Source organism: Coregonus clupeaformis, chromosome 40, assembly GCF_020615455.1.
Source record: "Coregonus clupeaformis isolate EN_2021a chromosome 40, ASM2061545v1, whole genome shotgun sequence".
In the NCBI taxonomy this organism is placed as follows: Eukaryota; Metazoa; Chordata; class Actinopteri; order Salmoniformes; family Salmonidae; genus Coregonus; species Coregonus clupeaformis.
In genome coordinates this window covers 16,147,067-16,174,317 of record NC_059231.1, presented here as the reverse complement: position 1 = coordinate 16,174,317, position 27,251 = coordinate 16,147,067, and the positions used below count along the sequence as shown (strand labels likewise).

General features: G+C 41.1%; 1 protein-coding gene across 1 annotated transcript in view; it reads left to right on the top strand.

The window, feature by feature from the left end:
* LOC121554930 (low-density lipoprotein receptor-related protein 1B-like) overlaps positions 1–20,178 on the top strand; it is a 331,365-nt gene extending 311,187 nt beyond the window's left edge. Inside the window, exons 73-86 of the mRNA XM_041868634.2 lie at positions 251–357; positions 1,314–1,430; positions 2,118–2,291; positions 3,349–3,474; positions 5,536–5,700; positions 8,065–8,226; positions 8,800–8,974; positions 11,698–11,802; positions 13,353–13,466; positions 14,620–14,696; positions 15,080–15,170; positions 15,881–16,031; positions 16,979–17,053; positions 19,445–20,178. Coding sequence (XP_041724568.2) covers positions 251–357; positions 1,314–1,430; positions 2,118–2,291; positions 3,349–3,474; positions 5,536–5,700; positions 8,065–8,226; positions 8,800–8,974; positions 11,698–11,802; positions 13,353–13,466; positions 14,620–14,696; positions 15,080–15,170; positions 15,881–16,031; positions 16,979–17,053; positions 19,445–19,585 — 1,780 coding nt within the window. The 3' untranslated portion in view covers positions 19,586–20,178. The remainder of the gene's footprint in view (positions 1–250; positions 358–1,313; positions 1,431–2,117; positions 2,292–3,348; positions 3,475–5,535; positions 5,701–8,064; positions 8,227–8,799; positions 8,975–11,697; positions 11,803–13,352; positions 13,467–14,619; positions 14,697–15,079; positions 15,171–15,880; positions 16,032–16,978; positions 17,054–19,444) is intronic.
* Positions 20,179–27,251: the final 7,073 nt, after the last annotated feature.

Genomic DNA, 27,251 nt, shown 5'->3' with positions numbered 1-27,251 from the left:
TTTTTATTACCTATGATAAAAATTACAGACCTCTACATGCTTTGTTAGTAGGAAAACCTGCAAAATCGGCAGTGTATCAAATACTTGTTCTCCCCACTGTAGCAGGCATTCCAGGGATTCTTTAAATATAGCAGGGATTCTATAAGTATAGACAGGGATTCCTATCTCTGTGCATTTAATCCCCTGATATCCATTAAACCAGATGCTATGGAGACCCAACAGAAAATGCTTGTCTTTGTACCTTCTACAGGATGATGTATTGGACAGTAATAGGTGATCATTCTCATATTGAGGAGTCGGCTATGGATGGGTCCATGCGTAGGATCTTTTTGGAGAAGAACCTCAGGAGACCAACAGGTATCTACAGTACAGTGTCTCCTCATGTCACATTAGTATGTTTGATTTAGCTAACATACTGTACCACAGGAGAAAACTTTTTGACAACTGAATGAAGTGTGAAGACTGAAACAGTAGGGAAATGTCATTACACATACACATCATATTTATCTGCCTGTATTTTCCAAGTCCATACATATATTTTCATTAAGATGTGCCTAGTTCCAGATCTGTCTGTGCAGTCTTGTTAATGGCAATGACTGTAGGAGTTGGCAAGACAGCAAATACCGATCTGGGACCAGGCTAGTTGTAGACTAGAGGATAAAGCTATTTAAAATAAGGCCATGGAAAAAAGTAAATTAATGTCTCTGACACACCAAACCTGTTGTGATGGTGCTGGGGGAGACACTTGGTGCTGATCTAGTTTTTAAAGATGGTTTGGCCTCCTTTAATATCAGGGACCCATGAACTGTCTCGGTCAAGGTAGAGGGAATTCATAATCTGTGGAAAAACGCACACCCATTTAATCACCATGGCATCTTGGGTTGTTTATCCACCCCAACACATGATAGGAATAAAAAGTCACTTATGAACAGAAATGTAGACTTAACACCAAAAGTCTGTCATCAAAAGAAAAGACAAATATGCTTATATATATATATATATATATATATATATATATATATATATATATATATATATCCTGTAGTATGATTCCATTTAAAAGTTAATGACTTTCTCTCGGCTGCATAGGAAGTGAGGTACCAAGAGGAGATAAATGAAATAACTGTCAGTTTATGCGGTCTATCCGCAGTTTATATGGAACGTTGACAGCTGCAATCCATGCAATTGTGTTCAAATATTTCAAAAACACTGTTTAGAATTCTCTTTCTGAGGGCTCTCAGAATGAAAGCGTCCATATTGATCTTTACAAAATTCATAAGGAAAATAAATCTCATTCTCTCATCCTCCCCCAGGTCTGGCCATCGATTACTTCAACCAACGTTTGTACTGGGCTGATCCTGAGCTCTCCGAGATAGGCAGTGTGAGATTGGATGGGTCGGACCCTCTAGTGGCAATCAGTGACAGACACGGTAACACTACCCCGAGAACAAAACAAATATTTACTTTCCAAGCACATACTAGTTACTGATGTGATAGTCATTTCATTTCCTCTACATTTTATCAACAGATTGCTACAATAACATAGAGTGTGTGCGTGAGTGTGCAGTCTTTGCCTTGGGATTTTTTTCCAGTAACAGTGGCAAAGTTGCGGGGGGGGGGGGCGTAGTGGCTGTGGCCAATGGCACAGTCTACCACCAAAATGTTTAGAGGCCCTCTTGGCCGCAGAGACAGCATTTTGTTCTTTTAAAGCTAATTTCTTGCAATTCTACACATTTTGCCATGGCTTATGCCGTGTTTGTATGCTATCTGAGTGACTCAAACTTAACAAAATCAATAGGGGCCCCCATGACATGACATTTAAAAAAAGAAAAATATTCTCCCTGACTGTCTAGTTTTTATTTTGGTGGTTGTTTGTTCTGAAAGATGATCTTATAAAAATATATATATATAGCTCCATTATCTTTTCTACATACTTTATATTTGGTTTTAGTCGTTTAAGTTTACACTGAAAACCTTTTACCATCCAGAATAGGATTTTCAAAAAAAACATGTACATTTATATATATATATATTATTTTTATTTTTTCACACAGTGTTTATGGTCATATGCGTCTTTCCACCCTACCTTCATTCTGTTTCCATGGCTGTGTTTCCAGGAATATCCCAGCCATATAGGATTGACATATTTGAAGACTACATCTACGGGACTGGGCTAAAACATGAAGTCTTCCGAGTTCACAAGTATGGCAAACAGCCTGTGGAGTTTCTCCACTTGGGTCTCGAGAAAACTACCAATGTCATGATCTCCCACCGATACGAGCAGCAAGATGGTAAATATATAAAATCTACTGCTGTGTTTCAGTGGGTATTTTTATTAATACAAATGTTAATGAGGGTCATGGGTAATACAGGGAAATTAGGAGGGTCATGTGCATAGTGAAAGTTCTATTTGAATAGCCTTCAAGATTAAACGGAAGCATAACAGGGGAAACTAACATGATATTACAGTAACAAACAATAGTAACGGCAATGCACCAATGTAGTGTTGATATTCTAGCTGGTTCACCAACACAGAGTGCAGATAACTGTGGGTCCACAGCCTGAATGGAAATGGAGGAGCTCTGTTTCTTGAGCTAGTTTTTCATTTTCTCAAGTGTGGGACATGAGAGAGTCATCTTATCTCCCATGTTAGGACCAATCGAACCAATATATCCCTCATCCTCTGCCTCTCCACTTCTCTTTTTCCAGTAGCCCTCGGTTGCTATTTGTTATCTGTATAGTGTTTATGGTTGTGGAGCGTCGGACAATAAAGGACAGCTGAACCGTTCCCCAAAGACTCATTAGTTCAGCCATGTAGCCTACTCTTCGGGCAGCAGAAGTTACTGCACAGCTAGCAGAACAGAAAGACCAGGAGTGTTACTGTTGGTTTGATGTCTTCAGCAGAACACACAGACACCCTATTATTTCGCTAGCTTTGAACCACGATGATCCCCATAACCCCAAACACAACAAATCTGTGTAATTGGAGAACTGTGTTTTTTTCAGTTATTATTGAAAACCCAACACTTCCATTGACTTATTGGAGCAATATGGCAGCATGCTGCTGATGTGGTGCATATCAAAGTAGTGTTCACTAACAGGGCATAGTAGTCCTCTAGGACCAGGAATTGAGTGGAATATGGACCATATCGCTTGTCGATTCTGAATAGAAATACATTGGTGGATAGTATGAGCTAAATCATAAATTCCCTGTCTGTTTGCCTCAGAATGTTAATGTTTAATGGAAGAACAATAATAAAGGAATGGACGTTTTTTATTTGACGGCTGTATTGAAGCTTCGGCTTGAATGATAAATCCTCTTGGCATTTGCCTCTTGTCTTTCTGCAGCGGTCAACCCATGCCTGAGAATGAACTGTGACTTCATGTGTCTACTGAACCCAACGGGCGCCACCTGCACCTGTCCAGAAGGGAAGGTACTGGTCAACGGCTCCTGCAGTGATGTCAACATCTCAGGTAAGCTCGTCAAGACCCCTGCTTAGACCTCACCTACTGCCTGCAAATCAAATCAAATCAAATTTTATTGGCCACATGCGCCGAATACAACAGGTGCAGACATTACAGTGAAATGCTTACTTACAGCCCTTAACCAACAGTGCATTTATTTTTAATAAAAAAGTAGAATAAAACAACAAAAAAGTGTTGAGAAAAAAAGAGCAGAAGTAAAATAAAATAACAGTACGGAGGCTATATATACAGGGGGGTACCGGTGCAGAGTCAATGTGCGGGGGCACCGGCTAGTTGAAGTAATATGTACATGTGGGTAGAGTTAAAGTGACTATGCATAAATAATTAACAGAGTAGCAGCAGTGTAAAAAGATGGGGTGGGGGGGCAGTGCAAATAGTCCGGGTAGCCATGATTAGCTATTCAGGAGTCTTATGGCTTGGGGGTAGAAGCTGTTGAGAAGTCTTTTGGACCTAGACTTGGCACTCATGTACCGCTTGCCGTGCGGTAGTAGAGAGAACAGTCTATGACTAGGGTGGCTGGAGTCTTTGACAATTTTGAGGGTGTTCCTCTGACACCGCCTGGTATAGAGGTCCTGGATGGCAGGAAGCTTGGCCCCAGTGATGTACTGGGCCGTACGCACTACCCTCTGTAGTGCCTTGCGGTCGGAGGCCAAGCAGTTGCCATACCAGGCGGTGATGCAACCAGTCAGGATGCTCTCGATGGTGCAGCTGGACCCATGCCAAATCTTTTCAGTCTCCTGAGGGGGAATAGGCTTTGTCGTGCCCTCTTCACGACTGTCTTGGTGTGTTTGGACCATGATAGTTCGTTGGTGATGTGGACACCAAGGAACTTGAAGCTCTCAACCAGTTCCACTACAGCCCCGTCGATGAGAATGGGGGTGTGCTCAGTCCTCTTTTTTTTCCTGTAGTCCACAATCATCTCCTTTGTCTTGGTCACGTTGAGGGAGAGGTTGTTATCCTGGCACCACACGGCCAGGTCTCTGACCTCCTCCCTATAGGCTGTCTCATCGTTGTCGGTGATCAGGCCTATCACTGTTGTGTCGTCGGCAAACTTAATGATGGTGTTGGAGTCGTGCCTGGCCATGCAGTCATGGGTGAACAGGGAGTACAGGAGGGGTTCTGAGCACGCACCCCTGAGGGGCCCCCGTGTTGAGGATCAGTGTGGCAGATGTGTTGTTACCTACCCTTACCACCTGGGGGCGGCCCGTCAGGAAGTCCAGGATCCAGTTGCAGAGGGAGGTGTTTAGTCCCAGGATCCTTAGCTTAGTGATGAGCTTAGAGGGCACTATGGTGTTGAATGCTGAGCTGTAGTCAATGAATAGCATTCTCACGTAGGTGTTCCTCTTGTCCAGGTGGGAAAGGGCAGTGTGGAGTGCAATAGAGATTGCATCATCTGTGGATCTGTTGGGGCGGTATGCAAATTGGAGTGGGTCTAGGGTTTCTGGGATAATGGTGTTGATGTGAGCCATGACCAGCCTTTCAAAGCACTTCATGGCTACAAATGTCAGTGCTACGGGTCGGTAGTCATTTAGGCAGGTTATCTTAGAGTCCTTGGGCACGGGGACAATGGTGGTCTGCTTGAAACATGTTGGTATTACAGACTCAGTCAGGGACATGTTGAAAATGTCAGTGAAGACACTTGCCAGTTGGTCAGCACATGCTCGGAGTACACGTCCTGGTAATCCGTCTGGCCCTGCGGCCTTGTGAATGTTGACCTGCTTAAAAGTCTTACGTCACCTCTAAAACTGCTACAGGAGCAAGACCCAGCTGAGAAGGAACTTGGCCAATGCAAATTAATGAAGTAAAATCTTTCTGAATCTCTCAGCATTTTGTGTACTTCAAAAGAAGACTTGAAATTGAAGGAGCATGTTTTGAAATGATAGAATAAGATGACATGCTTGTACAGTATCAACCTCTTTCTACTGGCCCAGGGCTAAATGAATGTATCTGTAGACACTGATGATATTCATAGTTTACAAATAAAAGGTACTTCAAAAAGCTGTGTGTACAAGATCAGCATAACGAACATACTGTCTTGATGTGTTGAAGGCGAGCTGTGCCGGCCACCGTGTGAGAACGGCGGGCGCTGCCTGGCCAATGAGAAAGGGGACTGGCGTTGCTACTGTTGGCCTGACTTTTCTGGAGAACGCTGTGAGGTCAACCACTGCACCGACTACTGCCTCAATGGAGGCACCTGCATGGGCTCACCCCTGGGTGAGTCTGCTGTTAAAATCCATATATTGATTGGTGGATGGCTGGATTGATTGATTGATCATAAGGTGATTGACATAAGCTGTTATGTGCCCAGGTGTCTTTACTAATAAGTCGTTAGTTTAAGAACTCTCTAGGTTGTTGGGAGTGGTCAGTAGCTAAAGATGTTTGCGCTATAACAGTCTTATAAAATTGATTGATTGATTTTGGTAGTACAAGCGTATTATACTTTGTTTACACAGGCAGCCCAATTCTGATCTTCTTTTGACCAATCAGGTCAGCTCTGAAAAATATCTTATGTGAAAGATCTAATGTGATTGGTCAAAAGACAAATTAGTGGAAAAGTTATCATAATTGGGCTGCCTGTGTAAACGCAGCCATAGAGTCAAGACATTATAATGGAACTGATCATGTTTGTCAAGAATGCTGAGTGTGGATGTGGTGCGAGAAATCAAGCGCAGGAACAAGGGCGTTCGTCAACAGACTTTAGTGATCCAAAATATAACTCCAAACAGGTAACTGGCCAACCCAACCGGGAGGCATGAACAATTACGCACACACACAACAGTGCATAAAATAGTAGAAACGTGCACGCAGTGCGGACTCTCAAAAAACAAACAACATGAGAGGAAAACCCACCAACAGCTAACAGCTGACATAACAATCACACATAACACCTGACCCAACACACGATAACTAAATAGAAAACAAAATCAAACACTAACAAGGGACAGGTGTACAAACAGACCAAACCAAACAAACATGAAACATCGAACGGTGGTAGCTAGTACTCCGGGGACGACGACCGCCGAAGCCTGCCCGAACAAGGAGGAGGAGCAGCCTCGGCCGAAACCGTGACAATGTTTCATATTGTTAGTTTGCCACTCATCCTTTCTAACATGGATAAACTAAAATAGTGCAGAGCACCTGAGTTTTACTTTACGTCTCTTTGCTACAAACCAGTCAACCGGTTACATAATGCATGCAAGAGGGAAATTATTCACAACATCTGAGTTTTAGCACCGATGGACTGTGTGGACTCACGAGCAATTACCCATAGGGAAAGATACATTTGGATTTCTGTGGTTTCTCAAATAAATAATACATGTTTTGAAGGTTTGTGGAAATATTAAATCACTTCATGGATTGCAAGGAATTCATTTCGCTGTGCTTGTGCATGTGACATTAAAACTTGAAACTGAAACTAAACCTTAAAAAATGCCGAAAGTCCATTTTAGAGAGAATGCTAAATATAATAGCTGAATGTTGAATGCTAACATAAATAGCATAAATACGGTTATTGAACAGTCAGAGTAGTTTTATTGCTCCTGTCATGACTGGGGGTAGATACAGTATATAGAGATTTGTCTACGACTTTTGATTTGAATCTTTTAGTCTGGGAAGTGAAATGTTTGCACTTAAAACATATTTTCTCATCTCCTCGTAATAATAAATGTGTAATCTATCATAAAATACTTTAATTTGCTACAGTCTCTGGTCATTTTATTTACAATATCTAAGTACACTCTTGGCCAGGAGAAATGAAGATCAGGTATTTGATAGTTTAGGAATAATGTGTTGAGAACATGTTCTCAGTCCATTGACTTCAAGCTGTCCGTTATTTGTATTATGACAGCAGTATTTGGCTAGTGAGCTGGACAGATGCCTGATATGTGTTTCAGTGATATGCAATAACTTATTCATATGTGATTGAAGCGAAGTGAGTATTGCAGAAGGATTATAAATTATTTGGAGAGTTGGAGGAAAGCTTTCTTCTATCTTTGTTGACTATCAGTCTTATTTTGTGCTTGGTTCACAAGCGCAGTCAGTGCTCTGTGTTATATGTCCAATGCAGTCAAAGAGGAGTGAAACAAAGTGATGGGATATTTGTTCCGCTGCTGGGCATACAGACACTGACTGTTCTGTCTGTTCATTCATGCTTTGCGACTGACTGATTTTTCATAAAGTAAGAGGTTTCGCTGCGTTGAGCAGGCTTGGGGAGTATTGCTCTAAATGAGCGATGGAAGCTGAGCTTGGGAGAGCTTACTGTCAAATGTGTTTCCTCATGAACCCCAGTTTGGTGATTATGAGAACAGGCCTCACTGGAGGCAGCCACTGTTATCAATTAAAGGACTGAAAATATGTCAATTATATATCTCTGACCTCCAGGCACCTTGTGTTATTAAGAACCCGCTATCTTTTTTCGGATACTTGATAGTCAGCTTTGGGAACAAACACACACAACCTTAAAAACACTTGAGTTGATAACCATGCCCAGAATGGTCAGCCAAACTTCTCTTCTCTTCTCTTTCTCTCTCCTCCTCTTTCCCCCCTCTCCTCCCTCTGTTCTCTCCTCTCTCCCTCAAGGCAAGCCAACGTGTCGGTGCCCTGTAGGGTTTACAGGTCCGTTCTGTGAGAAGCGGGTGTGTGATAACCACTGTCTGAATGGTGGTACTTGTGATGTCAGCTTAGGGAACCAGCCGGTGTGCCGCTGCATGGCAGAGTATACTGGAGACCGCTGTCTTTACCGTGAGTAAATGGATCCAATTGCATATTGACTCTTGGAGTTGCCCAGTGTTTCTTGGGGTGGTCCTCTGTAGCTCAGTTTGTAGAGCATTGCTCTTACAATGTCAGGATAGTGGTTTGATTCCCGGGACCACCCATACATACAAATATTATGCACGCATGACTGTAGCTTGCTTTGGATAAAACTATTTGTTTTGACCTGAAAGGGCATTTCCTTCTTAGCTACAAATACCACGTTTGGGCGAGAGAGTAATTATAAATGCCACTCTAAACAACCTCTTGGGGTTTCTGTGCTGCACTGATAATAAATGTCCTTCTCTTATGTAGGCTTTGTCATTATCAATTGTGAGGAAAACAATTTCAACTGACACTATTAGTGCATTTCTACTGTTACTTGCCCATGGGGTGATACGTTTTCATCTATGGATGAGATGCCATTTGATGCAGATAATTAAGTCTCATTAAAAGCCTGTAAAATTCTAATTAAACCAGCTGAAACTATGCGCAGTTTCCTCATTATGAAATGCTCTCTCTCTCTCTTTCTCTCTCTCCTCTGTTCTTTCTCTCCTCTGACAGACATCTGCCACCACTACTGTGTAAACTCCAAGGCCTGTACGTTGTCCAGTAGTGGCCATGTAGAGTGTGTGTGTCCGGTCAGATACGAGGGAAACAAGTGTGAGGTGGATAAGTGCCTGAGGTGTCACGGAGCACCTTGCCTCGTCAACGATGACACAGCAGATGTGGTCTGCAAGTGAGTTGTTGTTAGCATCTTACGACATTGCTTTATATTCTGTGTTGGGTTAACACCTTATACTGTAAAACTAAGTGTTTAGAATCTGAACACATAACTGAACACTTTTCTGTTACGCTTTTTAAACGTGTCAAGGCATTTTGAATTTCAATTCAGAACATAAACACCAGAACATGTTTATTCGCTGTAACACTTTTTAAACACATGAACAAGTTTATTCAGCACAAGTCGTTAAGGTTTAAACACTAAACACTTTCGAGTGAATGTGAGAGATACCCACCCATGACTGTGTTTGATAGTGACAGAGACATGGTTGTTGCATTCAATAACTTCTTAATCTGAAACCTTCACCAAGTGTCTGTCTAAGTAAATATTTCAATTAAAAGTAAACCCTTTATGACCACATATAATATATTTCATAAGGCCTAGTTATCCTCAACATTGTGGTCTGAAATCCTGGCACATGGGCAACATCAGACCTCCAAGTCACAATATGCTTCTTTCTGAAGTGATTAGTAGTTCTATCAGAATCTAGTCAGAGGAAGGATAGTAAACAATTTGAAAATGTTATCACCCACAACCTGCACTAAGCGTGACTGGTATGGTGAAGGACGTTATTAACTAAATTACCTGAAACTGAAACAACCATCTCAGTAACAGGTGCAATAAATTCAACTGCTTACAGATTGGATTAGCTTTTGATAATTTATCTTTCTATGGTATAAGATCAATTAATCAATCAATGTGCATGAGGAAACATATACAGTGGGGAGAACAAGTATTTGATACACTGCCGATGTTGCAGGTTTTCCTACTTACAAAGCATGTAGAGGTCTGTAATTTTTATCATAGGTACACTTCAACTATGAGAGACGGAATCTAAAACAAAATCCAGAAAATCACATTGTATGATTTTTAAGTAATTAATTTGCATTTTATTGCATGACATAAGTATTTGATACATCAGAAAAGCAGAACTTAATATTTGGTACAGAAACCTTTGTTTGCAATTACAGAGATCATACATTTCCTGTAGGTCTTGACCAGGTTTGCACACACTGTAGCAGGGATTTTGGCCCACTCCTCCATACAGACCTTCTCCAGATCCTTCAGGTTTCGGGGCTGTCGCTGGGCAATACGGACTTTCAGCTCCCTCCAAAGATTTTCTATGGGGTTCAGGTCTGGAGACTGGCTAGGCCACTCCAGGACCTTGAGATGCTTCTTACGGAGCCACTCCTTAGTTGCCCTGGCTGTGTGTTTCGGGTCGTTGTCATGCAGGAAGACCCAGCCATGACCCATCTTCAATGCTCTTACTGAGGGAAAGAGGTTGTTGGCCAAGATCTCGCAATACATGGCCCCATCCATCCTCCCCTCAATACGGTGAAGTCATTCTGTCCCCTTTGCAGAAAAGCATCCCCAAAGAATGATGTTTCCACCTCCATGCTTCACGGTTGGGATAGTGTTCTTGGGGTTGTACTCATCCTTCTTCTTCCTCCATCAGACCACATGACCTTCTCCCATTCCTCCTCTGGATCATCCAGATGGTCATTAGCAAACTTCAGACAGGCCTGGACATGCGCTGGCTTGAGCAGGGGGACCTTGCGTGCGCTGCAGGATTTTAATCCATGACGGCGTAGTGTGTTACTAATGGTTTTCTTTGAGACTGTGGTCCCAGCTCTCTTTAGGTTATTGACCAGGTCCTGCTGTGTAGTTCTGGGCTGATCCCTCACCTTCCTCATGATCATTGATGCCCCATGAGGTGAGATCTTGCATGGAGCCCCAGACCGAGGGTGATTGACCATCATCTTGAACTTCTTCCATTTTCTAATAATTTCGCCAACAGTTGTTGCCTTCTCACCAAGCTGCTTGCCTATTGTCCTGTAGACCAACCAAGCCTTGTGCAGGTCTACAATGTTATCCCTGATGTCCTTACACAGCTCTCTGGTCTTGGCCATTGTGGAGAGGTTGGAGTCTGTTTGATTGAGTGTGTGGACAGGTGTCTTTTATACAGGTAACGAGTTCAAACAGGTGCAGTTAATACAGGTAATGAGTGGAGAACAGGAGGGCTTCTTAAAGAAAAACTAACAGGTCTGTGAGAGCCGGAATTCTTACTGGTTAGTAGGTGATCAAATACTTATGTCATGCAATAAAATGCAAATTAATTACTTAAAAATCATACAATGTGATTTTCTGGATTTTTGTTTTAGATTCAGTCTCTCACAGTTGAGGTGTACCTATGATAAAAAATTACAGACATCTACATGCTTTGTAAGTAGGAAAACCTGCAAAATCGACAGTGTATCAAATACTTGTTCTCCCCACGGTAGGTGTTCTCCTGGTTGGAAACTGACTGGAAAAAGTTGACTATCATGTTTTATCTTGCATTCTAAACACCTGTGTTTAAGATGAGAACACTATTGTAAAATCTAAATGCCTAATGTTGAAGTTTTAAACACTGACGTTTAGGTTATAAAAGTGTCACGTTTCATGGTTTTAAAGTGTAGAGCTAATGCTTGACGTACTGTAGTTGAATAGTCTTCCATCTAATGATTTTACCAACAGATTTTCTATGGTTCAAATTTAATTTACAATTCACAGCTTCAAATAAAATAGGCCATAATCACTACGGATAATCCGTAGTCTTGCATTTCCAAACAATGTAAGAAAGACATAAACCGTGGGCCAACCATCAGAGACAACATTTTTCCTCTATTTTCCTCCAGCTGTACTAATGGCAGGATAGCACCCAGCTGTAAGCTATGTGACGGCTACTGTTACAACGGAGGTACCTGTCACCTGGACCCTGACACCAACCTGCCCTTCTGTCAGTAAGTACAGTAACTACTAGCAACGGCCTGGAATAACAATAGTTTAGGAAAGTTCTCTATTCATACTTTATTATTTATTTATTCTTCATTACCATTCAGTTATGCCCGGCAGGCTGGCCTATAGTGGAACCAAGTCTCATTGGTCTTTTATTCTAATGATTGATTTTTGAAAATAAGTGGTGGTGTGTAGAGGATTAATCGTTTTTTTTTTTTTTACACAGGGCTAAGATTCTAAGTAAAGAGAATGTTTGACACCAGTGGATGCAGGCCATGTCATAGCAGGATGTTAGGGCTCAATAAGAGAATGAGTCACACCTGGCTATGGGTCTAGATTTTTAGAAATCTAGCCCTCTGTGGCGGAGTAGAAGTAAGAAAGCTCTGCATGGGGTACAGCTACAGTCATTGAAAGTAAACTCAAACTACTGAAACATTACTGTTCAGAACGTATCACACTGTTCTTTTGTCAGTGTGTCTCCTCTCGGTGGTAGGTTTCAGGAGAAATAGTTTGTATTTTGATCCTCAGTGGTAAGGAGTGTGCACACACGCTATGAGCGGCAGTGTCTCAATGGCAATAACTGGTAGAGTACAATAGGTTAGCTCTCAGAGACCTGTGGGAATCATCCAGGAGAAAGAATGCTCTGCACTTCTGGTGGTCCACAAAGATTCATTTCAGCTCTGCTATTATCAGGTGTGGTTCAATGTTAAAGACCTCCCCACAAAGATGATTGGAAATCCATCTGAAAAGGCAAACCTTGTTGCTCTATCTTTTTACTGTCCCATTGTCCATTGTAGTTACAATTAAATGTGTGGCCATGGCTGGCACGATTCAAGGGATATAATCAATTTCTATGCAAATGATCCCATCTCATTTTCAACAAGGTTAACAGATCTAGATGATGTGGTTTATTCATTGGCTGCGAGGCATAGAGATTAGGTGCGATGATGGATACGTCTGTGTCAAGAAATCATAATGTTTGACCTTAAACTATAACAGAGTAAATTAAAATCTCATCCAAGCCACCCCAGAAGCTCCACGAGCAGAAATATCCTCATTGAGATAGTAATTTGCAGATAACTGTCTTAAAGGTCTAAGGGATTTTCAAAACTCATCAGTGTGTTCCACCAGTAAATATAATCAGTGTATATAAACATAATGTGGGTATTATAATTGTTTTGATGAATTATCAAGATCAACATGTTCATAAATAATCCGAATTTGCTTATGTTTGTTATTTTTCTGTATTTAAATGTTTCTGTTAATTTTGTTAATAAATACTGTTTATAAGCTTAGTGCGAATTTATAACAACATACTGAACAAAACTATATATTTTTGCCTCAATGGATGTAGCTGTCATTAGTTTAGCTAAACATAACGTTTCTAGTTTAGTTTTTGATTAATTTATTCATCATGAATGATAAAAACATAAATTATTTTAGAACAAATCTATGTAGTATTTTGTTTGTTGCCATGCTGAAGGGTTTCCATCTGCCTATACAGTACCTACCCTGCTCGTTTTTATCAATACCACTCCACCACACTGTTTTACAGCTGCACGTCAGGGTTCAAGAACCAACGTTGTGATGAGCTGGCCAACCCATGTGATTACTTCTGTCAGAATGAGGGGATGTGCACTATCACTGCCCTTAACAAACCCCGCTGCAAGTAGGTCCCTCCCTACCTCACTTCCTGTGTCTGTTCCAGAGGTCTCACCCTCCCCCCTCCCACCTCTCGTCATTCAGCTTCATTTCAGCAAGTGTGATGCTCTATTTGGCTGTTCCAGAGGTCTCACCCTCCGCCCTCTCGCCATTCAGCTTCATTTCAGTCAGTGTGATGGTCTATATAACACTTTCTCACCTCTAATACAGTACATACTCCCTCTTTAACTCACTGCTAACCAACTGCGTCTCATACAGCCCGAGCTGACATGCCCTTCGAGTGACATTCAAGTGCTGTCTGATTGTGAATATAGGGGACCTGTTGTGATCAATGCATGTATGGTGATTCATTTTGCAATGTGTTAGGAGACAGAAAATGTGGACTTGGGACTTTGTGGAGATGCATAGTCTCTGCTGTAGCTCTGAAATAAGTCAATTCAAAAGCATGTCAGTGATTATGTTGTAAATATATTACAAACCCTTTTACAAATCCGCTCATCAGTTGCTCATCAGCTCTTACCTAGTATTTTCCCTAACAATATTTTATTTGATATTTTACCCATCAGAAAGGTTGATTCATTTGTAACTTGTTTCCCCCATTAAAATGCATGATTGTTTGTGCTGTGACATTCTTTCTATGGGGGAATGATTCATTGTCTGTATGCGTGGGATGCAATTCTCATTCTTATTCCTGATCATTTGGTGTTGTGATTCTTGCAGTGCATGTAATTTAGTGTAATTTCATTCCTTCCATCACCAACCAGTTGCAGTGGTCAGACTGCTCATGCTTTACAGACACATCAGCGTCAATCACGCTCAATAGGAAATCACCTCCTCTAACTCCTCTAAATTTGGCATTCATCACTCCCATTGAATCCCATCCAAACAGCAAACTAGATGAGTCTGTTTTCTGCTGAATATTCATCCTGTTAATCTACTCACTATGTTATCTACCCATGTATCTACCCAGCACTACTTTTAGATGTCTTCTATACGCTATGTATGAAATATACTGCACAAAGGGATTCTCTAAGAAAATCTGTAAAAATGTTATCCATGGTTGAGTGTCTGTTCCCATAGCACTCCTTTTATGTGGGGATTAAGGTAGAGACAGCAGAAGACTATAGTTGATTTTCTCCTCTCTGATTGGTCTGTTCCAGGTGTTCAGTCAATTGGGCAGGCACACAGTGTGAAAGGCCCGCCCCCAAGAGCAGCAGATCAGACAACACCAGTGGAGGTGAGTGCAGAAGTCACATGACTCACCCAGTGTCATACATGGCATACTACCCATCCTCTAGTTAGCCTTTTGGTTGGGGTCAGGTGGATTGTCTACTAGTGTAATGTATACCCCCATTTGCTTTGGCTGTTCAAGAAAGCTAATTGGATGACATTTTACATACGCTCTTATCCAGAGTGACTTAGGGTTGTAATTAGGGTTAAGTGCCTTGCTCAAGGGCACATCGACTGAATTTTCACCTAGTCGGCTCTGGGATTCAAACCATCAACCTTTCCGTTACTTAACCACTAGGCTACATGTTAACTCTTGTAATGAGACTGTGATAACACTAACAGTCATCCTAAATGCTAAAGCAGTTGCATCCTTTCTCTTCTCTGTTTCAGGGAGCATAGCCATCATCGTACCTCTGGTCCTGCTGGTGATCTTGATCACAACGGTGGTGGCAGGCATTTTCATCTGCAAAAGAAGGCAGAGGTACAATATGTTAAGCCTAATAAGTAACTATGCTGGCTGGTGTTTCCTGTGATATGTGTATAAGTATGTGTTGTGATTTAGATTTTGTGTTTGCCAAGAATGCCTTTATTGTTGCCAGACACATTTTCATATGTGACAATAAAGTATTAAATTCAATTGAAATGTTGGTGTGGCTGGTGATCTCAGGTACCAGCCAGGTCACCCGTGATACAAGTCAGTATTCGACGTCCATCTATGTCTGAGGATGTCAGGAGATGACGTGGATACCGGCCACTAGGGGCAACAGGGAGCGCTTTTACCTTCAAGTAGGTTTCGGTTTTGCTAGGGTGTTGGGGATGGCGGATGTGCGTAAGCACCTGCCTCTGATTCCATAGGTTGCAAGTTGAAATCCAGCAATAGAAAGTCATTTTTGTTTTAAGCCTATCCCAAACCTTAACACTTACCTTAACTATTCGGAGTTAATGCCTAACATTAAGATTTCAGAGATTTTGCCTAAACCTAACCCTAACCTTAAATATTCGGAGTTAATGCCTAAACTTAACCTTAAACACTTCGAAATTTGACATTTAGAACAACTTCGAAATTTGACGTTTGAGAAACATGGATGAACGTCTAATTCTAACGTGAGACTGTGAGAGCTAGTTGCAGGTACAACATACCATGAATTATCTTATGTTAATGATTGCTAATTGTCCTCCTCCTCCTCCCAGGGGGAAGAGGGTGACGAGGCAGCCCATGACGAATGGAGGGATCAACGTGGAGATAGGAAATCCTACTTACAACATGTATGAGGTCGACCATGACAACCATGCAGATGCTGGCAGCCTTCTGCGACCAAACTTTACACTGGACCCTCATAAGGTTTGTATTGGCAGACTATGTACAAAATCAGCCATTCATTTTGTGCGTAATAACATGTTGTATGAATGCAAAAACTCAGTTTGGCTGACTTTTGTAAGTGTGTATTGCTAAAGAAAATCTTTATTCGTGTTTCTATATTTATCTGGGATAATATAATTTACAGAGACATAACATTGTAGTCTCATCTGTTAATACATCAGTATGAAACCATCATCCATCTATTTCTGGTATCATAGTCATGTAATCAGTGGTGTGATTAACAAAATGAGGCTTTAGCATCTCCTCATGTCGCATACCAAATCAAATTTCTACCAGACTTTCTATCCACTGTATTATCTGATAAAGATGTGTAGTTACATTAGCAGATGGAGCACAAACCTCAGGTATGTGGAGAGAAACATTATTCAGGCGCTCTGTACCAAGGGAACATTTTATCTTCTGTTGATTCATTTTCTTCATGGGCCTCAACACGCACTAACGCCCCGAATATCAAATCAATCATAACAGCTTTACTGATCTATCTTGTTATCTAACTTGCCTGCTACCACTTCAAGCTTAATGCATTTGCTTCTCGCCATGCCAACTTTGACATCTGGTAGTGTCAGTCCCACCTGGATCCCTTTGCATTAGAAAGGTCAGGCTGACTGAATCACAACTAGATAACTCCACTAACACTTCTTTATCATATCAGTGAATACTGTAAGAGGAAGTTGCCATGGTTTTTGTTGAACTTGCATCCACAATCTAAGTTCCAAAACCAAAAATGGTTGGACAATTGTTGATCTCATTTTCTAATCATTACATCATTTTGAGTTCCTCACTGATGTTGATATATAATTGATTTTCAGTTGGATTATATCCATATACACTTGTGGTAAAGTGTATGCTGGTTGAGAACAGCTTGGCCTTGTGGCATGGTGAACATTGGCAGAACTTGTGTGTTGCAGGGCTGGTGTGTGAAGTCCAGTGACCCTCGCACCCTGGGCATACATACTGTGCCCAAGGAGGTGATACCTGGACAGGTGATTTCTCCCATCCTTCCCCTTAGTTTAGACAACCAACCTCGTACAGAGGATGCATACTGTCATGCCATTCACTATAGAAGGAACAGAGAGCTGTAGAATGTTTGTAAATCTCCTTTTGGAAGGAAACCTGCAAACTTGCAAACCTGCAAACTTGTCCATGAAAAGGAAGATGAATGACACTTTTAGAAATGCCAAAGTCGTCTGTTGCTTCTGTGTCGAGAAATAATATTGCAATACTGTGTGTATTGCAGTGCAACATATCAGATAACTTTTTTTAAAGGGATACTTCGGGATTTTGGCAATAAGGCCCTTTATCTACTTCCCCAGAGTCAGATGAACTTGTGGATACCATTTTTGTCTCTGCATGCAGTTTGACGTAAGTTGCCAACTAGCGCTAGCGCAATTGCTAACTGGAAGTCTATTGGTATCTACTAGCATGCTTGAAGATACCCATAGACTTCCAGTCATGGCGCTAACGCTAGTTAGCATTGGCTCACAAAACCACGTCTGACTTCCTTCATACTGGACACGGAGACATACAAATGGTATCCACAAGTTCATCTGACTCTGGGGAAGTAGACAAAGGGCATCATTGCCAAAATCCTGAAGTATCCCTTTAAGTAACAGTAAGTTATAGTAAATTACAGATAGTACTGTAGGAAATCGTCATCATACAGGGCACCAGATTATGAAGGGTATTTTCTTATGCATTGTTGAGAGCTGTGCTAATATGATACGGTGAGGGAAAAAAGTATTTGATCCCCTGCTGATTTTGTATGTTTGCCCACTGACAAAGAAATGATCAGTCTATAAATTTAATGGTAGGTTTATTTGAACAGTGAGAGACAGAATAACAACAACAAAATCCTGAAAAACGCATGTCAAAAATGTTATAAATTTATTTGCATTTTAATGAGGGAAATAAGTATTTGACCCCCTCTCAATCAGAAAGATTTCTGGCTTCCAGGTGTGTTTTATACAGGTAACGAGCTGAGATTAGGAGCACACTCTTAAAGGGAGTGCTCCTAATCTCAGCTTGTTACCTGTATAAAAGACACCTGTCCACAGAAGCAATCAATCAATCAGATTCCAAACTCTCCACCATGGCCAAGACCAAAGAGCTCTCCAAGGATGAAAGGGACAAGATTGTAGACCTACACAAGGCTGGAATGGGCTACAAGACCATCGCCAAGCAGCTTGGTGAGAAGGTGACAACAGTTGGTGCGATTATTCGCAAATGGAAGAAACACAAAATAACTGTAAATCTCCCTCGGCCTGGGGCTCCATGCAAGATCTCATCTTGTGGAGTTGCAATGATCATGAGTACGGTGAGGAATCAGCCCAGAACTACACGGGATGATTTTGTAAATGATCTCAAGGCAGCTGGGACCATAGTCACCAAGAAAACAATTGGAAAACACACTACGCCGTAAAGGACTGAAATCCTGCAGCGCCCGCAACGTCCCCCTGCTCAAGAAAGCACATATACAGGCCTGTCTGAAGTTTGCCAATGAACATCTGAATGATTCAGAGGAGAACTGGGTGAAAGTGTTGTGGTCAGATGAGACCAAAATCGAGCTCTTTGGCATCAACTCAACTCGCCGTGTTTGGAGGAGGAGGAATGCTGCCTATGACCCCAAGAACACCATCCCCACCGTCAAACATGGAGGTGGAAACATTATGCTTTGGGGGTGTTTTTCTGCTAAGGGGACAGGACAACTTCACCGCATCAAAGGGACGATGGACGGCGCCATGTACAGTCAAATCTTGGGTGAGAACCTCCTTCCCTCAGCCAGGGCATTGAAAATGGGTCGTGGATGAGTATTCCAGCATGACAATGACCCAAAACACACGGCCAAGGCAACAAAGGAGTGGCTCAAGAAGAAGCACATTAAGGTCCTGGAGTGGCCTAGCCAGTCTCCAGACCTTATTCCCATAGAAAATATGTGGAGGGAGCTGAAGGTTCGAGTTGCCAAACGTCAGGCTCGAAACCTTAATGACTTGGAGAAGATCTGCAAAGAGGAGTGGAACAAAATCCCTCCTGAGATGTTTGCAAACCTGGTGGCAAACTACAAGAAAGGTCTGACCTCTGTGATTGCCAACAAGGGTTTTGCCACCAAGTACTAAGTCGTGTTCTGCAAAGGGGTCAAATACTTATTTCCCTCATTAAAATGCAAATCAATTTATAACATTTTTTACATGCATTTTTCTGGATTTTTTGGTTGTTATTCTGTCTCTCACTGTTCAAATAAACCTACCATTAAAATTATAGACTGATCATGTCTTTGTCAGTGGGCAAACGTACAAAATCAGCAGGGGATCAAATACTTTTTAACCTCACTGTATGTCTGTCAAATATCTAACAGCATTTTCACTTCCTCAATGCAGCCCTTGAACTACTCCAACCCAGTGTATGCAAAGATCTACCTTGACGGACAGAACTGTCGCAAACCGGTCATCAACATAGACGAGAGGAGAGGGCTACTCCCAAAGAAACTAGAGGGGACAATTCGCGAAACCGCAGCATAGCCTGACAACACTTTCTACTCCTTTTATACGACAGTGTACAAATGTATAAAAACAAGGAAAATAATAATTTTCTATTTCCTATCAGGCTCCCGTCCTCTCGGTTAGGTTTGTTGGTTTTTAGCATCAGCATTACCTCCTCAGTTGTGTGCTGAACACTTTTATTCAAATGTTTTAGTTTCCGTTGTTTGCTTTCTGTTTGTCGAACATTTGTTATACAGCACTATTTAGTATATACTGAATGACACTGAAGTAAAGCTGCTGATTTACAAAATAACTTATTAACACCGGAACTCTTCTGTTGTAAACAAACGTCAAGATCGATACAGTACTTATTGCTGAACCTGTATATGTCACTCTCTTGTTAGGCTGAGATTTAATCAGATTAAGCGTTAACCGGCGATAGTCGACACCCGCATAGCTGATGTTTTGTCAGTGTTGGAGGTGGAACTGTGTTGAATCTGTGAAATCGGTGAGCAGCTTCTCTTTTGATAATTGTTACTAAGCCACATCCGTCCCACTTGCGTTAGAAGTTCAGAACGAGAAAGTGTAGGCTATATACAGTACCAGTCAAAAGTTTGGACACACCTACTCATTCCAGGGTTTTTCTTTATTTTCACTATTTTCTACATTGTAAAATAATAGTGAAGACATCAAAACTATGAAATGACACATATGGAATCATGTAGTAACCAAAAAAGTGTTAAACAAATCAAAATATATTTTATATTTGAGATTCTTCAAAGTAGCCACCCTTTGCTTTGATGACAGCTTTGCACACTCTTGGCATTCTCTCAACCAGCTTCATGAGGTAGTCACCTAGAATGCATTTCAATTAACAGGTGTGCCTTGTTAAAAGTTAAATTTGTGGAATTTATTTCCTTCTTAATACATTTGAGCCAATCAGTTGTGTTGTGGCAAGGTAGGGGTGGTATACAGAAGATAGCCCTATTTGGTAAAATACCAAGTCCGTATTATGGCAAGAACAGCTCAAATAAGCAAAGAGAAACGACAGTCCATCATTACTTTAAGATACTTTGTCAGTCAGTACGTAAAATGTCAAGAACTTTGAACGTTTCTGCAAGTTCAGTCGCAAAAACCATCAAACTGGCTCTCATGAGGACCGCCACAGTTACCTCTGCTGCAGAAGATAAGTTCATTAGAGTTACCAGCCTACGAAATCGGCAATTAACTGCACCTCAGATTGCAGCCCAAATAAATGCTTCACAGTTCAAGTAACAGACACATCTCAAGATCAACTGTTCAGAGGAGGACGTGTGAATCAGGGCTTCATGGTCGATTTGATGCAAAGAAACCACTATAAAGACACCAATAATAAGAAAAGACTTGCTTGGGCCAAGAAACACGAGCAATGGACATTAGACCAGTAGAAATCTGTACTTTGGTCTGATGAGTCCAAATTTGAGATTTCTGGTTCCAACTGCTGTGTCTTTGTGAGACGCAGAGTAGGTGAACGGATGATCTACGCATGTGTGGTTCCCACTGTGAAGCATAGAGGACTAGGTGTGATGTTGTGGGGGTGCTTTGCTGGTGGCACTGTCTGTGATTTATTTAGAATTGAAGGCACACTTAACCAGCATGGCTACCACAGCATTCTGTAGCGATATGCCATCCCATCTGGGTTGCGCTTAGTGGGACGATCATTTGTTTTTCAACAGGACAATGACCCAAATTACACCTCTAGGCTGTGTAAGGGCTATTTGACCAAGGAGAGTGATGGAGTGCTGCATCAGATGACCTGGCCTCCACAATCACCCGACCTCATCCCAATTGAGATGGTTTGGGATGAGTTGGACCGCAGAGTGAAGGAAAAGCAGCCAACAAGTGCTCAGCATATGTGGGAACTCCTTCAAGACTGTTGGAAAAGCATTCCTCATGAAACTGGTTCAGAGAATGCCAAGAGTGCAAAGCTGTCATCAAGGCAAAGGGTGGCTACTTTGAAGAATCTAAACTATAAAATATATTTTGATTTGTTTAACACTGTTTTGGTTACTACATGATTCCACATGTGTTATTTCATAGTTTTGATGTCTTCACTATTATTCTACAATGTAGAAAATAGTACAAATAAAGAAAAATGGCAATGTCTGCTTTGGTGTCACCTGGGGAATTTGACAGCGCTCACGCATATTCACCTCAGACACAGTCAAAACATCAGCTATGCGGATGTTGGCTAAAGCAGATCTGATTGAATTGGGGCCTCAGTGGAACCAACACCTTGTTATTTTGATGCAGTATACAATACTAAAGCAGGTCTATATTTTTTTTTCTGAACAAATTATATATCATCTTATAAACAACTATAACACTTTGAGATTGCTCAAGTTTTAATTGCCATGGTTTCTATTGTCATTGATTTCCTCAGAACAAAAACTGTTAATCTTCACAATAACATGTTATCATTTCATGGTTTCATACCTGAGCAATGAAGCTTGTATTCTGTCTTTGTGTTTGTATCGTTTGATTCAGCCAAGATGGATACAATCCAGCAGTGGCCAAGGTTAGTTTTAAGAGGGTTATTTTCCGTTAACCCTCTAATTCAGTTCTTTACAGTATTATATCATCATGTTCATGTAATAATTCCAAACATATAAATTTGCTCTGCTACAAATATAAGATATTTTACTGAGGTGACTGAAATGTATATTCCATCTAAGATGTTCTGTTTGGATCACAGAGATTATTGAAACTCAACATGAATGTTCTGAGAACAGAATCAAAGACATTCGTATTTTTGTAGGTCTCTTGTTCCAACAACATACTGTATCTGTATCAACTTTACAGCATAAGGCTGTAAACACGGAAAAGGATTTAACACGACTCTACAGCTACAAAGTTACTTTAGATAATTATAAAGATACTCTCTGTTACTTTCAGAAAAGGAAAGACAATAGATATAACATATTTTATAATTTTGTATTTGATTTGTATGTTGTTTGGCTGCTTGTATTTTGAAGAAATGTATTAAATGTAAGTTCTTTTATATAAAATGTAAATCAATATAAAATAAAGGGGGCTTATTTCCATTTCAAAAGAATTATTTGGGCTTCTGAAATCTCTGCTTGATAATGGCGCTAACATCAGACTTCAACACTATACAGCTAGTGCTTAAGCAAGACACCTGTTGGAACATTTCCCTTACCTCACATGAAGGGATTTAAGTGACAAAGCTGTCATATTTCCTGGGTTTGAGTGGTCCCTGACCTAAGTCAATCACCAGCTGTGACATCTTATCTGTGGTATGAAACAGGCTCAAAGGACAGGAGGATTAGTGTGTGTGTTTGTGTGAAGGCCAAGTGCATTCATTACCTTGTACGATGAACACGCCATCAACGCCCGCCACACAGCACACTGAATAGTAATTCAGTCCCTGAGAGTTTTACAACACAACGGCCGATTATCTACACCCCTCTGTGTTTCACCTGCTCTGTCACCATGGCAACTGCACAACCGAGAGGGAGGACAGACCGACTGACTGCTCTTTGTCCAGTGCTGCTCCCAGCTCCGTCCCCTGGCATTTTCCTCCCCTGCTATCAACATGAATCTGAGCAGCTAAAGTGCTGCTATCTGGGAGGGGAAAGTGTTGCTATTTGATGTGGCTAACCTCTGGCTTATCTCCAGATTCTGAGAGGTTTTGAGTCTCACTGCTATCATTAGGAGCCAGACGTTTTATAGGTACTATAATTTATATTGAATTAGCCACATCAATCAGGTAGTCTTATGAGTAAATCTATTCCAAGAGCCATGTGATGTTACTGTAGCTACCCTATAGCTTCTACCTGTCAACAGTATGTTGGTGATGTGGTTTTAATTACATGCATTGAGAGCTTGTCTTTTGACCACAGTTGAATGATTTAGAGAACTTTCAAGATGTTATAAATACATTTAGCATATTTGATAACCTGTCAATTGTACATTGGTGATGAGGTCTTCACGGCACACTTTGAGAAAACATCTGTTGAATGTTTAGCTAGAAAACTGTCAAACCTGACAATACGTTGTGTTTACCTTGAGGATTAAGTTACCTGTCGATTAGATTGTATGATGGTAAAGTGGGTTACATTACAAACCTGCTTTGAGAGGAAATAAAATGGTTTCTGAACTTTTAACTACAAAAACATTGCAAACTTAAAACATTACTATATTTCTGACCTTGCGCATGTAAGTACATGTCACTTGTATGTTGCTGAAGTGGGTTACATTACATGACATCCATTGAGAAGGAAGACAACTGCTGAATGTTTGTGACCTTGAGGAGTGAATGGTGATAGCCATAATGATGGTGTGGTGGTGATGAGTGTGTCTGAGTGATTAATGCAGCAGTGTGTTTGATGAAACCAAACTGATTGCACTGCTTTGAGTCTAGCCACCTTATCAAGTTCAGTCTGATGAGCAATTACCTGCACTATATCTTATTCATGTCCTTTCCTCACTGTTGGATTTGATACTCCAGGAGTGTGAATAGGGTTGATGAAAAGTAAAGCTACTTATTAGCGTTATTTACTTGGACAGTGGATAGTCCTCCCCATGTCTGGCTGGCTACTCTCTGGCCAATTTGTGATTTGAATCAGACTAAAGGAGAATAGTTTGACACAGCTTGGCGTACTCCATCTGAAGTGATATGTAGGCCTACCTCCTGTATTACTGAAAGAAAGACAGAGATGAGGTATGAACAGAGGTCTACCGTCTACAATGATACTAAACTCACGCAGAAGTATGATGTACTTGTGCTGTGGAAATACATCTGAGGAGGAAAGCTCTCACAGTCCCACTCAGTTGGCCTATAAAGTGCATCAAAGGAAAGGGAGAAAAACAGAAATTGAACAACAAACCCAGAGCTCTCAGGATCCTGTCCCCCTCCACTCACCTTGATCTATTTTCCACTTAGCAAGCATCATCAGACTTCTGCATAAACATCACACTCCTGCTCTTATTGATTCTGTCATCCCCTGGACTGAATCAATAAAAGCTGGAGTCGTATTCACATTATAAACTACAGGGCCTAACCAATCAGCATTCAGGATTAGACCCACCTGTTGTATAATCACATTATAAATTACAGGGCCTAACCAATCAGCATTCAGGATTAGACCCACCCGTTGTATAATCACATTATAAACTACAGGGCCTAACCAATCAGCATTCAGGATTAGACCCACTCGTTGTATAATCACATTATAAACTACAGGGCCTGTATACACATAGTGTAGCCAGGCACAGCACAACACAACCTGTCTGCATCAGTGTCACTGAAGGATGCTCATGTCTTCATAGGGAAATACTTTAGGCATGGCATATATTTAAACATACATAACATACTGCTACAGTCCCCTTTTAAGTGGCAACATCATGGTTATTATACACACATGGGTTTATGCTTCTTATAGGGAGATGTTTCTGATTCTACATTGAATGCAAATGTGTATGTAGAATAATATTAAAGTACCTAGGTTTTTGAAGTTTAAGTCATGGATGAAACAATGATTTCATTATGTTTTCTGGAGAAATGAATTTCTTCAAAACTGTTCAATTACTGTCTTACTCTCTCTTTGAGTCAACTACTCACCACATTTTATGCACTGCAGTGCTAGCTGGCTGTAGTTTATGCTTTCAGTCCTATATTAATTCACTGATCCTTTGATTGGATGGATAACATGTCAGTTCATGCTGCAAGAGCTCTGATAGGTTGGAGGACGTCCTCCGGAAGTTGTTATAATTAGGAAAATAGCTGTCCTCCGGCTACACTGTGGTGCTACCCTACAGAGTGCTGTCGAGGCTACTGTAGACCTTCATTGCAAAACAGTGTGTTTTAATCAGTTATTTGGGGACATACAGTACCAGTCAAAAGTTTGGACACCTGCTAATTCAAGGGTTTTCCTTTATTTTTACTATTTTCTACGTTGTAGAATAATACTGAAGACATCACATCTATGAAATAACACATATGGAATCATGTAGTAACCAAAAACGTGTTAAACAGATTCTTCAAATAGCCACCCTTTGCCTTGATGACAGCTATGCACACTCTTGGCATTCTCTCAACCAGCTTCATGAGGTAGTCACCTGGAATGCATTTAAATTAACAGGTGTGCCTTCTTAAAAGTTAATTTGTGGAATTTCTTTCCTTTCTTAATGCGTTTGAGACAATCAGCTGTGTTGTGACAAGGTAGGGGTGGTATACAGAAGATAGCCCTATTTGGTAAAAGACCACGTCCATATTATGGCAAGAACAGCTCAAATAAGCAAAGAGAAACGACAGTCTATCATTACTTTAAGACATGAAGGTCAGTCAATACGGAACATTTCAAGAACTTTGAAAGTTTCTTCAAGTGCAGTCGCAAAAACCATCAAGCGCTATGATGAAACTGGCTCTCATGAGGACCACCACAGGAATGGAAGACCCAGAGTTAACTCTGCTGCTGAGGATAAGTTCATTAGAGTTACCAGCCTCAGGAAATGCAGCCCAAATAAATGCTTAATAGAGTTCAAGTAACAGACACATCTCAACATCAACTGTTCAGAAGGGACTGTGTGAATCAGGCCTTCATGGTCGAATTGCTGAAAATAAACCACTACTAAAGGACACCAATAAGAAGAAGAGACTTGCTTGGCCAAGAAACAAGAGCAATGGACATCAGACCGGTGGAAATTTGTCCTTTGGTCTGGAGTCCAAATTTGGGATTTTTGGTTCCAACCGCCGTGTCTTTGTGAGACGCGGTGTGGGTGAACGGATTATCTCTGCATGTGTATTTCCCACCATAAAGCATGGAGGAGGAGGTGTTATGCTGTGGGGGTGCTTTGCTTGTGACACGGTCTGTGATTTATTTAGAATTCAAGGCACACTTAACCAGCATGGCTACCACAGCATTCTACAGCGATACGATCCCATCTGGTTTGGGCTTAGTGGGACTATCATTTGTTTTTGAACAGGACAATGACCCAACACACCTCCAGGCTGTGTAAGGGCTATTTTACCAAGAAGGAGAGTGATGCAGTACTGCATCAGATGACCTGGCCTCCACAATCCCCCGTCCTCAACCTAATTGTGATGGTTTGGGATGAGTCGGACCGCAGAGTGAAGGAAAAGAAGCCAACAAGTGCTCAGCATATGTGGGAACTTCTTCAAGACTGTTGGAAAAGCATTCCAGGTGAAGCTGGTTGAGAGGATGCCAAGAGTGTGCAAAGCTGTCATCAAGGCAAAGGGCTGCTATTTGAAGAATCTCAAATATAAAATATATTTTGATTTGTTTAACACTTTTTTGTTTACTACATGATTCCATATGTGTTATTTCATAGTTTTGATGTCTTCACTATTATTCTACAATGTAAAAAATAGTAAAATAAAGAAAAACCCTAGAATGCTTAGGTGTGTCCAAACTTTTGACTGGTAGTGTATTTAGTATAGTTACACAATTTTTATGAAATTCACTGAGTAGGGTGATCCTTCCCTTCCTCCTCTGAGGATCTCCACTGATCCCCAGTCCTTAATCCCCCCACCCACCCTTAATGTGGATCACGTTTTATTATACTTAGAAGTGGAATCCATGGGTGAGAATGATTTGCTCTTCAGCTCCAGTCTGGTCATATATCTGGCTATTGTCAGAGGGGTTTTATGCTGGCCTTGTAGAAATGGTTAGGGAAATCATGG